The 15,882-nt window shown below is 42.0% G+C and overlaps 1 protein-coding gene across 2 annotated transcripts in view; it reads right to left on the bottom strand.

Moving 5' to 3' along the window:
* The window catches only part of LOC135203162 (calpain-7-like), a 141,244-nt gene extending 131,218 nt beyond the window's left edge, over nt 1-10,026 (bottom strand). The window contains exons 1-2 of one of the 2 annotated variants that reach the window (XM_064232849.1): nt 9,902-10,026; nt 4,993-5,223 (exon numbers count right to left, since the gene is read on the bottom strand). In XM_064232849.1, coding sequence (XP_064088919.1) covers nt 4,993-5,206 — 214 coding nt within the window. In that variant the 5' untranslated portion in view covers nt 5,207-5,223; nt 9,902-10,026. Of the gene's footprint in view, nt 1-4,992; nt 5,224-9,583; nt 9,714-9,901 lie in introns of those variants that run through there. The other variant, XM_064232848.1, reaches the window with a different exon arrangement.
* Nucleotides 10,027-15,882: the final 5,856 nt, after the last annotated feature.

The following is a 15,882-nucleotide window of genomic DNA, read 5'->3' as shown; positions in this document are numbered from 1 at the left end:
TTCCCGAGGGAACAGGTGAGGACCAGCAGAAGCACCCCCCGTCACGCCAGAGCGAGACGGGCCCTTCGAAGGTGCCGCAGGAGCCTTCTTAGGGGGGGAGGAGGCAGCCTTCTTCTTCTTCGGCTTGGACGCCTTAGAAGTCGAAGGGGGAGAGGCGGCAACAGACGACGAAGAAGACGATGAAGACGACGACGACACCTTCCTCTTCTTCTTCTTCTTCTTCGTCAGCTCTCTCAGGACGGACGTCAGGTCTTCCATCCACGGAAAAGTCGGGCCAATTGCCAAAGCAACACGCCCGACTGATCCTGTCCGGAAGGACCTGAGACCGGTGCAGCACCTCCATGACGAGACGCGACGTGGGCAGGGGCAGGCACGGCAGGAGCGGCAGGGACATCAACAGCAGGACCAGCACCATCAGGACCAGCACCAGCAGGACCAGCACCAGGCAAGGACCAGCAGCAGCAGGACCAGCACCAGCAGGACCAGCACCAGCAGGACCAGCTCCAGCAGCAACATCGGCATGAGCGTCCCGCACTGCGCGCTTCGTAGGAGCGGCGCAAGCGGCTGGGCCAGCAACATTAGCTGCAGGTACGGCAGGTACGGCAGCATAGTCCGGCGTCACAGGCATCTCCGATACAGCCAAACTCATCATTGGGACGGGCGGCAGATCCAGGGGCGAACTTTTGGGACAGCGAAAGTCGGGAGTCGGCAGCACATAAAATCCAGGTGGCGGCGGCACGCCCCTCTTAGGTACGGCAGCAATCGGCTTCTGGATTGATGCCGTGGGGGTCACCGACGCAATGTGTTGCGTATACACTACATGAGGAGGGGCGGCGTACGCTGGTGTGGACATTGTGTTTGTCGTTGTTGTGACTACACCATGAGTTACAACTGCCGACCCCGCCAGACGTTGAATCAAGCCCTGGATACTAGGGGCGCCCTGCAGTCCCAACGACGCCCACACCTGTCCAAGGTCGTCACTCACAGAAGGCACACCTGAGGGAGGAACAGTCGGGTCAGTTAGAGGGGCACCCTCGCGCCCGGGGGAGGACGAACCCCACCCAGAGCGGACGGAAGACCCCGAGTACAATTGAACATCCGGGTATCGGGCGCCCTCCTCCACACTCGACGGATCGAGTGAGGAGAAGGACTCCGAAACCCCCCCGCAGGGGAAGGCGCAAATCGTGGGGGCTGAGCTGGAGGCAGGAAGGATGACGAGGTATCTGTCACCAAAGGAGTCGCTGGAGAGCTTTCCGACGACTCCTTGGTCGGTCTACGCCTCTTCCTACCCTCGTACAGCACCCACTGCGCCTCGGACCAATTCACACACACATTACAAGGTTCGGCTCGGGAGCATTCTCGCCCCCGACACCGATAACACAATTCATGTGGATCAATGTCTGGATAAGAGCGAAATCCGCCGCATTTACGCCCCTCCAGCCCGGGACACACTCTACGGGCAGCTGGTGGGCGCGGCGAAAGCTCTTCTTGATCCATAATTAAATTCACTTTCAATGAAAAATGAAAAAAAAGAGTACTTACAATTTCAATCAAGACCACAAACAAACCAGTCAGAAGAAATTGTAAACATCCAAAGCACACGACGAAAATAGCGGGCAGAGCGATGACGAACACGTCCTGTCACACCACGGCCGAAAGCAAAAGTGATTCTTCACCGCCCGGGCGCGCGGCGCGCGCACGATCGGACAAGCAGTTAACTACCGTTCTCCCCTTGTTCGAAGCTTACGACCGTCCCAGCTGCCGCTAGTTACCTTCCTATTGTTAAAGGACCGAGGGTTTGTATTACGTATCGGAACAACCTTCTTTTCTTCTCTCTTTGCTGAAGCCTGACTGCCCGGAAGACCCTTTCTTACGGAGCGAGTTAGAAGATCCTGAGTGGCCTTCTGAATTAGAGAAAGAGTAATATCCCTAACCAGAGATTGCAGAAAAAGATGTTCTGACAGAGGGGCATAAAGGAGTTCCGCCTTCTGCGCGATCGTAACTCCTTTGGTGGCGAAGGAGCATAACAGCGCTCTTTTCTTCAAAATCCCCGCCGTAAACAGGGAAGCCATCTCGTTCGCTCCATCCCTCAGTACCTTATCCATACAGGCCATAATGCTGGTTAACTCCTCCATTTCTGCAGCCTAAATGTGTTCTGCTTTCCTGGCCAGCACTCCCAAGGCCCAGTCCAAGAAACTAAATACTTCAAATGATCGAAATATACCTTTAACGAAGTGGTCTAACTCTGTCATGGAACACATCACTTTCGCTGAATTGAGGGCATGTCTCCTTGAGGAATCTACAATACCGGAGAAGTCCCCCTGGGAGGAGGCAGGTACTCCCAGGCCAAGAGCTTCTCCAGTCTCGTACCACATTCCCGCCTTAGACGCCAGCTTAGCCGGAGGAAAGGAAAAGGTGGTCTTCACTGCTTGTCTTCGTTCCTTCAACCAGTCTCCTATTCTTGCCATTGCCTTCTTCGCCGAAATAGACAACTTCATCGTGATGAAGGCTGACTGTTTTTGTGACTTTCTTCTAACAAACTGTGACTGAGGAGAACGGGGAGCCGCTGGTTTAAGTTCCTCTCCAAACAGCTCAAGGAGGGAGCGAGAAAGCACTTTATAGTCTGCAGCCGCATTAGAAGGTTTATCCTCATCCTCTGAAATTTCTTCTAACTCCAGACTTCCTTCTATCTCCTAATCCTTATGGGTAGAAGGAACAAAGTCGGAAGGTCCTTGTTGATCCGAGCTGTCGTGTGCTCCTTCATCAAATTTTTGCTGATGAACACCTGTGTCAGGCGAAAATTCCTGAATGTCAAATGCGTCCTTGCGTCGTGAACTGGAAGCGTCCTGACGTCGAGAGTCCAAAGTGTCCTGGCGCCGAACGGCTGGTACATCCTGAGGCCGATCCCTTGCTGCCTCTTTGTCTCGAGCGCTATATGTTTCCCGACATCGGGAACTGGATACGTCCTTCCTTCGAGAGCTGGATACGTTCTTTGCTAGCGCACTGTGAGAGTCCTTTCGTCGCGAGATGCAAGGGTCCTGGCGCCGAGGGCTGGCTGCGTCCTGGCGTCGAGAGCTGGATGCGTCATGTCGCCGAGAGCTGGCTACGTCCTGATGACGAGTGCTGGATGCATCCTGAAGACGAGTACTGGATGCGTCCTGACGTACAGCAGCGGATGCGTCCTGTCCGCAAGCGCTGTATGCGTCTTGTTCGCGAGCGCTGCATGCGTCCTGCCGACCCACTTTGGATTCGTGCTGTTGAGCGACAGACTGTCGGGAACGAGCGCTGCTTTTCTCCCGGCGAGGAGACCTGAAGGTGTCGTCGTGCCGAGCTACCAAGTCCGTATCTCGGCGTCTAGGTGAAGGAGAAGAGAGGCGACAAGAGCTAGATTTAACGTAGTGTAGAGAATCGAGGGAAGGTTTAGCAGGAGAAGAATGTCGTAACCTTCTGACATCACGAGGACGGAGTTGTTCAACATCTTGAAACGGCACTTCCTCCCTTGATCTCTTCACTGGCAGCCTGTCATCCTTACGTCTGCCCGACTGGAGAGGAGGGCGATTAAAAGCTTCTACTAGCGAAGTCAACTGCTCTTGCATGACCCCCATGAACGATCTCGCTACCGATGCTGGGTCCTGCGGTTCCGAAGGAGACGGGCGTCGATGTATGCTGGAGGAAGGAGAAGGTTCTCTAGAGAATTCCCCGTAACCTGAAGGAAAAGGAGATCTCTCATGTCTCCATGCGTCCTGCTGAGAATCATCCTCTCTAGTTCTCGTCCTTTTCGCAGGCGATGCGTCCAAGCCCTCATCAGAAGGAAACGGTTCCGGGCTACTCCATCTACTCAAATGGAGCGAACGAAAACGCGTCAGATCAGGGGACGCTGCTTCCAACTTCTCTTGAGCGGTCTCGATTCCTCATACTGCCATCTGCGTCGAGGAGAGGGGCTCGGAGAAGACGCTACCACTTCCGACACGCCTTTTCTGTGGCGGTCATAAGCAGCCTGGGAAAACGCAACAGGACTGCTTGAGGCGACGGCTGACCGAGGATCAGTTCCTCTCACCCCCTTACGGTCATCGACGTAACTTCTCCCCTGGTCCTGGGAGCTTGGTAGAGGTCTAGACCTAGGGGCATGACAGGATCGATCAGTCGCCACCTCCACTGCACTTTTACAAGCACTATCACTTATTTCACCTTCATTCTTACCTAGTTTTAAGGCTGCAAGTTGCTCCTTAAGAATTTGCATCTCAGCCGCCATATTGACGTACTGAGGGTCATCCAAAGTAGCTACAGGTCCTGCTACAGGAGAAGGAGCTACTACCTCAGGAGCAGGTTCTAATAATACAGGGGTTAAGGGAGTGGAAAGGTCTACACTAGCTTCACTTCCAGACCTAGATTTAGATTTAGATTTAGAAGCCCTCCTTACTTTATCTAATTCCAATCTACGCACATAGCGTTTCATATCCAACCATTGTTTCTCATCCAAACCCTCGCATTCTTTGCATCTTTTATCCAAGGCACATTCAAAACCCCTACACCCCAAACAAACAGTGTGAGGATCGACCGAAGCCTTCGGCAATCTCACCTTACACTCCTCATTCACACACACTCGAAACTGTTTCTGAGACATCTCAATTCAAAGAATCATCCAAAGAATAAACCAAAAAAACAAGCCAAAAGCGATTGCCAATCCACAGAATACGTCACCAATTTAGCAGAAATACAGCGACACAGGGAAGCGAGCGAAAAACCCGACGGCGGACTAACAACGATGTTGACAGTCCAACCGGCAGAGATGATCTGAGGAATAGAAAATGGGAATGGTTCCAAGTACCACCCTTATAAGGGTTGTTAACCACCTAACCGGACGACACCTACCACTCGACGATTGCCGCGAGTTTTGAAAATCTGCCGGACCGATAGAGACTATAGCTATATATATATAACTGCCAGGTAAGTTCTATTCATAAAACTATAATTATAACGAGTATAACATACCATTCTGTTCAAGTACATCTGCTCTATTGCTATACTGCTGAACTCGGTCAGCAATAGACGGGGTTGAGAATCCACGAGCCTGTGCCTGCTGTAAATATGCAGCAGCTTGACGGTACATATATATAGCTGCCTGATGACTCCCACCTGTGTCAAAAGTGGTTGCTTGCCTTGCTATATCAGCTGCCTGATTGACAAGTTTCTCAGCCTCATCCATCTTGCTCTTGTGGTCAACTGGAACAAAAAATTAAATTACCGTATATTTTTTACAATTACCGACCGGTGCATACAACCATATGGTAGTGTCTTTCTTGTAAAACAACATTCTGAAATTGTGAAAACAGACTCAACAAATAAAAACAACTTTTATTTACACATGCTTATAACCTCCCATTCACTGATTCACTGCAGAATAACTTCGTCTGTGGTGAGAAATGGTAATTAGTTTGTCGCAATGCCAAATGTCAACAGATGTTGATAGTGAACTATGAACAGAGCTCACATTTCTCTGCCAAGAATAACCTGGGTGTAGACCTTGGTGAAGGGACTTCATGATAGAAAGAGAATTAAGTTCATGTAATACTAGATGTGAGCATCCAAGCAAATGTTAAAGTTTCTTATGACTAAAGTTGAGGTAGAAGAGCTCAAACTGAGGTAACAGGAGCAGGACAAACTTGCAAGATTACCCTGGGTTGACAGTAGAACTGGCAGCTAAAAGAGACAGCCACTTCTGTATGTTTAAAGATGACCAACCAATCTGATAAAGCCCTATTGCTTGGTTACATCAAAAGTACATACATATGCTTGCTTGGAAGATTTGTTCTTGAATCAGAGGTAAAAATTGGAGAAATCACTGAAGTTAAAAGCAGATAGTGATGTAGACAAAGACCACATGGGGACTATAAAAACCTTATGGTTTGGTAACATTCTGTGTGGTAAGAGAGGTTTAAAAGGATGGGACATTATTGATCACACTTCCTTACCTTACACTACAGATACTACTGATAAGTGTAAAGGGCATACTGGGGCCATCTTTACAAGAAATAGGCATTAGTTGTATGAAAAACTTGCAGCTGACCATCAATACTTGGCCAATAATTACAGTATTATTAAAAGCAAGGAGAGACATAAAAGTACTTCTTAATTTAGACATACAAGTGCTTCTTAATTCTAAGACAAAATTTCAGTTAAAATATAGCAAGTCTTCACGTCATGGTTTACATTTTTAATGTTTTTTGTATACATACAAATAAATTTTTACTAGAGGAACTATAAAATGCACATCCTAGGCCCAGGGGATTCTTTAATCTAAACAATCAGAGCGATATAATAATCATGCCTGCACTTTAATCCAAAGCATTCATTCTTTCACTTTCCAACCACCATTACGGAAACATAAACTAATTCATTGATTGTATCATTGTGATTAATCTAATGCTGTAAAGGAGGTTTCCTTTCCACCAATTAATGACCTCACTTGCCATCCTATAAAATTTCCCAGTTCCTTTACCAGCCAAGATTATCAAGTGATTTCTTCGACACGTATGAAAAATTTCATCAAAACTGTAGTACATATACCAAACATGGTGCCAACATACAGTAGTACACAGAAAGAGCTGTGTGACAGCATTTTTTCTATGAGGTACTGTGTTTGGTTGAAATTTGACTTTTTACTATGAAACAAATGTGTTTATCTCTTCAAGAGTCATCCAATAACCCCTGCGAAAGACTTGCCTTATCAACCAAAGACAGTACAATCTAAGCCTAGCACTTTCACTGTTGCTTTCAGTCAAAGGAAGGTCAGCATACAGAAGAGGTTGGAACCCAAGATTTCCTCTTTGGGGATATTGAATAAGAGATGTGCATTTGTTTTTTTAAGAGTCTAGCATGGTGATAAGTCTGGATTCTGGTTTACATCCATTCATGGGTAAATAGGCCAGTCCACATATTTGAATAAAAATTTCCACTGGTCTACTTCCTTTGTTTTATGGGGGTGTTCAGGGGGTAGAAGGACTCCCATAGCCAGGTAAGGGTACAACACCCTAATTTAAGGTCAAGTTAAGATGTACCCCTACTGAAATATGTCTTTGACATGGTTCTAAGTAGGCCACAAATAAACTGCTGGAAGGACATGCCAAGTGTTCAAACAGAAACTTAAACCATCAATCTATGCACACATGGTCAAATTTGCAGAATGTAGGGAAAGTCTGTAAATCATCTGCTATAAATGTTTGTAGGTTAACGTTAGGAAGGGATTTGAAGTTAGGATTCTTATATATAATCGAGATGTTGCTGCCAAGGCCAGTCCATGTTTGAATGGAGACTTACACCTAATGGCATGGTCAAGTTTCTAAGGATAAGATTCAGAAAAGTATTTTTTTTCCCTTTAATGCCAGTTATCAATACTGAGCTTCTTATCTGTTATTAAGTGCTCCTTAATATGCTTCATGCAAAAAACGTAATAAACAATAATGTAAATTTACTGTTAGCGAGATACTTATTGATGAATGATGCTACTAACTTTGACTTTTACAGTTTGTTGTCTACATTTCAATGCTCACAGAAGTGGTGCTCCTAATTATTTATTTATTTATTTTTTGTCCTGATACACTGTGAGTAAGGATGACGGGCACATTTTGAACATCTTTTACTTTGACTTGCCAATCAGGGTATGTGGACAATACTGAAACCTTATTTGTTCCTTATATTATTCTTAAGTTTTGCAAATTAATTTGGAATCTGGAATTCAGAATTCAGGCATTGCTTACAAAAATCAAATTTAGCTCTTAAGTCATGGTTTCTTTTGTGCAGATAAGTACTATAATTCTTGATCCTGGGATTATTTGGTAGTGCTCTAAATTATTTTTGTTTTGAGCTTTTCTGATGCCCATTTCGTTGGCAAATTAGTAGTTTTAAAGATCTAAACCCCTAACATATGACAATTTTGGGTGAAACACTGGGAAACCAGGTTTCTTGGGTTGGAGAAAATACAAAAGTGAAATACATGCAAGGATATATTCCCCATACTTTGGCAAGATCATACTCTGATTAAGGAAAGATTTACTAAACATTTTCAAAGTGACACCCCACACTAGGTAAGCAACTTAGCATGACCTAGGTCATGCTAAGTTGGGAATCTAAGGAGGGAGAGCCCATAGCCCTCGTATGGAACCGGCATCCTAAGTTAGGTTAGGTTGCAACCATATTATTTATTCTCATTTAGAGTGCCCTATGTTAGGTGAGGTAGGTTTCTGATGGAAGGCAAATGCCTGTGGCCAGGTAGTAAGTATCTGAAATCCTAGGTTGGATTGGATTATGTTAGGTGTAGTTGAGCCACAACCCTGTTAATGTGATACATACTGTTCAGGGTTATAAGGTAAGGGGAACTAGGAGGAGCAAAGTCCCCTAGACAGTCAAGGACTCAGGGGTCTACGTTAAGATAGGTTAGAATACATTACTGGGTAAAACTGCAGTGTTGTGTATTTTAGCCTTATTTCCATGATTTTGCCTTACTTAATAGCAAATAGCTAGCTAGCTATAAAGATACTTCATCAGGAGTGCAACCTAACCTAAACTTTCCTTGTCCTAAGCCATCCAAAGGCACCTTGCCCTGACCTGGTTGATAGGGGTTCGCCCCTCCTGATCCCCATCATCATCACTACCTAGGCTAGTATTCTGCAGTGAGTTCATAATCATTCTGGCATAGCCTATCACTCGTGTGTGCTTTCCCATTGTAGGAAAAGGGGGACAAGTACCTCAAAAACCTAGTATACCAAGTATTACAGCTAGCTAGCTAGCCTAGGTAGGTATGAAGAATCAAAACTCATGTTGCAAACATTAAAAACACGTCGGTATTTCTACAGAAGCAGTCCGCACAGACTGCAAGGAACGTAACCGCGGATACAACATCCACTAGGGATTGGGGGCCATCCGATGTATTTCGTCGTGTTTAGTACTGGCCCCTGGGGGTTAATTCTACAGTTGTCCGAATAAATATTACTTAAAATTCTTGTTCAGTAGGTAAAACTGCATAGAAAAACCGCAACTCCCATAGTCTAGGCCACTGCGGATACCTAAGTACCCTACCTAGATCTACCAACACGTCCACTAAAACATACGACAATCATTATTTAGGTAGAACTTTGGCATAACAAAACGGCCCAAGGAAAACTTTAATCTGACAACATCAAGACCTGGGCTAGCTACCTACCTAGGTAGGTCCTATACTATAGTAGCTCCTAGGTAGTAGGTAGCTATAGGTAGTAGCCTATTTCATCAGAGATTTAGAACCGTTATCATTTGATTTTCATGTATTCTCAGGTCTACGACCTACTGTAAGCTAAAGTCTACTTTTGATTACTAGGAAGGTACTAGCTATTTATTCTATCTTCGACGTCGCACCTTCGTAAGTCACTTTGTAGTACTACCTACTAGCTAAGTACTATAGTAGTAGCTACCTACTACTAGAATTCTTTTGTGACATCAGCTACTACCTATTAGACACCTGGATTCCAGGACTAGGTATTAAACAATAACAAAAAATTTCCATACAAATATGGCATGTAATAACCCTCTATAAAGTAAGCTTCTGTACCTTGGTGGTGATTTCAGGAGTTCGGTATTAGATTATAGGACGAGACTAATCCTCTGCAAGATTACATAGACCTTCATGTGAGAATGACAATACAGTAGTATTCAAGTTGCCCAATAGATGGCAGTGATACTTTGTAAACATTCGGTGACGTTTACTATCTCTCACAGGTCCCACAACTCACATACTATTACTTACAAGAATAAAAATTGCTGCATACAAAACTAAAACATTCGTCCTCCCTTAAATGTCAGTGTCTGTAAAATGTTATCAGTACATTTATTGGTAATCCCCTGCGCGTCAAAATTTTGAGCCACTTACGTTCCTCATGTTTGAAACGTTTTCAAATGTCAGTTTGTCAGATCAGTGTTGCCAAAGCGCGGAGAAATAACCAAAAGTGCGGAGAAGATTCGAGGGAGAGTCATTGAATGCAGAGCTGAGGTCTGGCACTCCTCACGTATGCGGCGCTGTAGGTCCGCATATATATTTATGCTTTTAAAACTTTTTTTCCATTAAAAAAATGATTAAAATTAAATAATATTTTTGAAAATTTTTCACTAGTCTCGGGTGTTCACGGGCCAATATCATATACGATCATACGATTATTAACTAAGAACCGATTTTTACAACAGTAGATGATGTAATGATGCCTTACAATGCAATCATTCTTTAGGTCCAGCAATCTTCAGTTTGCCTTTGTAATTATATATATAGGTTAGAAAAATTTGGTCAATTTGTGAATTAATCTTAGGGTGAAGACTAACTTACATTATTGTCAACTTAGTCATGTTTAATGAGTTTTAATTTTTTTTGTTTATTTTTTTTTCTTTTTGAGAAAACAACTGCAAATATGTATTAGGTAATTGCATTAGTTGAAGTGATTCAACTGATTATAACCGAATAAGTTTCAATATCAGTATGCTAGGAAGTGGTGCAATATAATCGTGGATTTTCTTTATATTAATGTAGCTTATTGATAAAAAAAGGACCAATTATGATGTGCTCTTTTCCAATTTTTTTTAAACTCATAGCCCTGAATAGGGCATTCGTTTGGCTTAGGATTGCCACACACGTATACCATAAATCATGCATAATATGATGTCCATTCTCTTGGGGAAATATCTCATTTCAAAATATCCGTATGATAAAAGGTGGCATGTAGACCTACATGTTTCATATCGTTTTTGTCAGTTTACAATGCTTATGCCATTGATTTTAATCCTAGACCTATGTTATATGTTAGGTTGTTTATTATCATTATTACTTCAGCAAACGTTTTTATTTAACATTCAGCATATTACCTAAAGTGACAAATGTGGCTTAAAAAAGAAAAGAAAGAATAAACTACTTATGAATATCGAAGGATTTATGGAGCTTGTCAACTTACTCAGTGGGGAACGCAAAGAAATGAATGAAAAGCAACCGTTTTTAGTAAAGAAATACATTTCAGTGCAGTTTTTTTGTAACTTCCCACTTTTTGCTGAAAACTTTATGAATAAATTTACTTGCCCGTGTTCACTTTGTAGCCTAATTTACGCATCAAATCATGTATAACAATCATAACTATAAAACGATTATATATATATATATATATATCTATATATAGTATATATCTATATATATAATATATAATATATATATATATATATATAAAGCGAAATACCACAGGAAAATAACTAGTCAGAAATCCAATGCGCTTTCGTCTTTACTCAGTAAAGACGAAAGCGCTTGGATTTCTGACTATTATTTTCCTGTGGTATTCGCTTATTTATGAAGTCACGTGCATCTACAGTGAATTTTTAAGCATGCATATATATATATATATATATATATATATATATATATATATTATATATATATATATATATATATATATATTTAGAGTCGAGCGAGATACGCGGACAGTGTTCAGTCTTAAAGCTGATTTATTACATTCGATATATATATAATACTATATATAGATATATATCTATATATACTATATATATATATCGAATGTAATAAATCAGCTTTAAGACTGAACACTGTCCGCGTATCTCGTTCGACTCTAAATTTTACTATCATTAAAGTTACGTAATGTTTCAAAAGATATGAAGCAACTGAATTTCGGAAAGGGGAAAATCTAACTCCAAAAAGGCTTAATTAGTAAGCCCAACTCATATAATGGTAAAGATGCGGTTAATATGATATAACCAGGGTGACTATTTCGTCTAGTTAGTGTAGCAAAATAACATTGCTTGGCAATTAACACTACACCTCCCGGTGCGGAGCTAGTTTCTCGGTGATGTGCGGACTTCGCGGCAACCCTGGATTCAACTTTGTCTCAGACATTGACCCATGCATGTCTCCGACCTCGTCCAAAAGTTGACACCACACTGCAATAAAATATGTCATAAACACTTCGGCAAATTATGACATACACAACATAAACGTATCTCCGACCTTGTCCCCAAGGAGGTATACACACTGCAATAGTGAGGTAGTAAAGAAGTCGGCAACTTATCACACACACATCGCAAACATATCTGCATGCTTGTCCTTCAGGGGGCGTCTACACCAATTAGTCCAGACTGCAATGAAAATGTCAAAAACATGTCGGCAACTAATCCCACATATATCAGAGACATATACGCAAAATTATCCTCCAGGGGACGTCCGGACTGCAATAAAAATGTCATTAACACGTCGGCAATTTATCGCTCACAAATCATAAACATATATACAACCTAGACCTACTGGGAGCGTCCCGACTGTGATAAAAATGTCATAAACACCTCGGCCGGCTACTTATCACACACAGCACAAATAGCTTGAATCAATGTTTCATACGATTATCCCATTTTTACCGGAGATTCCTTCTCCATTATTAGTCTTTGACTTATTTTTAACCTGCTCGGGATATGCATGCAGATGGCTGTAGGAATGTAGAAATTTGAATAGCACAATTGCACATATTAAATATCTTATCGACAGCATCAAAAGTTCAAGGCTGGATCCAAAACGTATGAAAGGAAAATGTTCTTTTTTTTTATTTACTGGCTCTTGAGACCTGCCCTAATACGTGAATTTTTATTTGGTATTATAAAAAAGGGATAGCTCTATTTTGAACAGTATGTCTCTAACAGTAGTCAAAAGGGTAAAAAAAAAAGCATATTAGTTTTACCAGACCACTAAGCCGATTAACAGCTCTCCCAGGGCTGGCCCGAAGGATTATCTTTCTTCTTTTTTTTTACTTGGCTAGGAACTAATTGGTTTCTTAGCAATGGGACTTACAGCTTATTGTGGGATCCGAACCACATTATATCGAAAATTAATTTCTAATCACAAGAAATAAAAGTCCCCAGATTCCTTGCCGGCGGCCGTGGGAATCGAACTCGGGCTACCAGACTGATAGTCGACTACAACAACCTTATTACAAACCATTCTACATTATGCTCATGGTAGTTACATATTTTTACTTTCCTTTTGTTATTGTGATTGCCTTCATCAGTTAATTATAAGTATGTGTTCTCTCTCTCTCTCTCTGTATATTTATATATATATATATATATATATATATATATATATATATATATATATATATATATATATATATAACTCCAATTTCCGGAGCAACAGCTCGAAGAACAATCCAAGGCGGGTCAGGGAAAGGCACTATTCATATGCATTTTATTAAAATATATGCCGACGTTTCACAACTCCACATGGTTGCATTTTCTAGGCTGCAAACAAGCGAACATGGCAATCAATAAACTAATAAAATCCGAATTACATATTATAATTAAATTAAAACATTCAGAATATAATTGATAAAACATTTACTTAAAGAACAAGCAAATGGCTGGTAACAACCTACATAGGAAGTTAAAAACACACTACTGTACTCGTATAGAGTTACAACGAGAGAGAGAGAGAGAGAGAGAGAGAGAGAGAGAGAGAGAGAGAGAGAGAGAGAGAGAGAGAGAGAGAGAGAGAAACAATAACAAACATACAGACAGAGAAAAACAGCTCAACAAGACCATCAGGCAATAAACAATTGTGTGGATGACGTTTGGGAGTTTAACGGTGGTACGGTCAATTTGATAATAATGGATTCCAGTATTGTTAAGTGGTTTTCTTTTTGTACCTGTCCTACTATTGAAAAATCTTTATTGTCTGTATAGGTTTTACATATTTTTGAATGGCTTTTAATATTAGATTGTTCAGGGCTAGACAATCTGCTCCCAGTTCTGAAGCTGACCCCTCTGTGAGCATCAATGCGCACTCGCAACAGCCTCTTTGTACATCCGACATAGATCCCCTGACTACATCTGGGGCACTAGTACTTATATATAACGTTGGATGTAAACAAAGGACTGAGCTTGTCTTTGAACTTGAAGAGAGAGCCAACTGTTTGGGGATTCTTCGGAATGAGTTTCAGGTTGAGGGCCGGTAATTCTTTTTGAATGATGGTTAGAAATTTCTTCCTGAAAGTGTCATCTTGTATGTAGGGGAACGCTGCGTACAAATTCATTTTAAGGACAGTGTGATATAGAGGAGGTGGCGTCATCTTCTTATTCAACATACTATTTAACTGTCTGAAGAATAGTTTTGATGGAAGACAGTTGTTCCTGAAATAGTTTGAAAGAGTTGTTATTTCTTCATGAAAGGTCAGCAACTCTTTCTAAATGGCTTTAAACACACATGTTCAAGCATATAATTTAGCCACAGCCACCTGCCATGAAAATATTCATGCAGTAAATATCGAATTCCTGCTCACAATTACCAAGAGGGAGAAGCCAATAACGCATAATATATTTCACGGTGTATCTCAATTGAAGAATATATTGTTTGTTAAGAAATTCACAAAACGTAAAAACAAATTGTTTAAAAAATATCCACAATTATATATAAAAATATATTTCTTTGTAAAAATATAAAACAAAGACTTTCGAACACTTGAACGGTGTTCCTCATCAGTGTGACGTTAAAATGTAATGAAGAGGATAGTTTCCCTCCGAAGAGCATCTAAAAAGGTGGGCGGGGCGAGAAAATAATAACAGCCCATCGTCGAACTGCTGGTTCGTGTTTTACGTAATCCCAATCTCAACAGGCAGTTGCTCCAACCTCCTCGATCTCCGAACCTGCGAAGTTGCTCCTGCTTGCACTACATAGGTGCCATAGTCGGAAACATCCGCTGGGACGTCGGCTATCTGGAGAGAGAGAGGGGAAGAGGAAGCAGAGCATCAGGGTTTAAATGGTCAACGTCAGTTTTAAAAATAAATTCTTTTAAGTATTGCCTGGCAATGAAACTGTTTATAAAAGGGTCTTCATTGGTAAACGACTTATTATCCTCAAAAGATATTCCCATGTTTATAACAACGCCTTCAACTAGTCTTCTCACGTGAGAATCGTCGCTTTTAAAAATAATTTGTGCACCATCCCAATTAATTCTGTGGCTCACAGTTTTAATTTAGACCACAGAATTAATTGTTGAAGGCGCCGCTATAAACATGGGAATATCTTTTGACGTTGACTCTCTCTCCAGATAGCCGACGTCCCAGCGGATGTTTCCGACTATGGCACCTATGCAGTGCAAGCAGGAGCAACTTCGCAGGTTCAGAGATCGAGGAGGTTGGCGCAACTGCCTGTTGAGATTGGGATTACGTAAAACACGAACCAGTAGTTCGACGATGGGCTGTTATTATTTTCTCGCCCCGCCCACCTTTTTAGATGCTCTTCGGAGGGAAACTATCCTCTTCATTACATTTTAACGTCACACTGATGAGGAACACCGTTCAAGTGTTTGAGTCTTTGTTTTATATTTTTACATAGAAATATATTTTTATATATAATTGTGGATATTTTTTAAACAATATATTGTTTGTTAAATTGGTGTTGCATTGTTTCGATATATCTGACTAAAATGTATAGTTCATATAAGCCGTAAATTGTGAAATGGGAAAGTTTTTCTTTGGCAATGTGACTGGTAGTAATGGCTATGAGACCGAGTGTAGCTAAGAGGTGTGGCTTGTGATGTCAAGGATCAGCTCCACGCGCTTTGATTGGTCCTAATTTTCCCCATCCCTGAACTCTTCCAAACTTGGGAAATATGCGTCCGGGCTCTAAGCTCCGCCCACTAGGGTGCCGTAGCCCGCTCCAGTTTTGAAATGTTCAAAACAAGTCATGGGTGGTCACGCCAATTGTCACCTTGTGGCGGAATCACAAGCTAGAAAAAAAACAAATGGCAAAACCCTCCCCACATTAACCTAGTCACTCCAGCTGCCAAACACCCTCAGTCACACTTTCTCCTTTACACAACA

Source organism: Macrobrachium nipponense, chromosome 33, assembly GCF_015104395.2.
Source record: "Macrobrachium nipponense isolate FS-2020 chromosome 33, ASM1510439v2, whole genome shotgun sequence".
Lineage (NCBI taxonomy): Eukaryota > Metazoa > Arthropoda > Malacostraca > Decapoda > Palaemonidae > Macrobrachium > Macrobrachium nipponense.
Note: the sequence above shows the minus strand (reverse complement) of the source record. Positions and strands in the feature narration are given on the sequence as shown.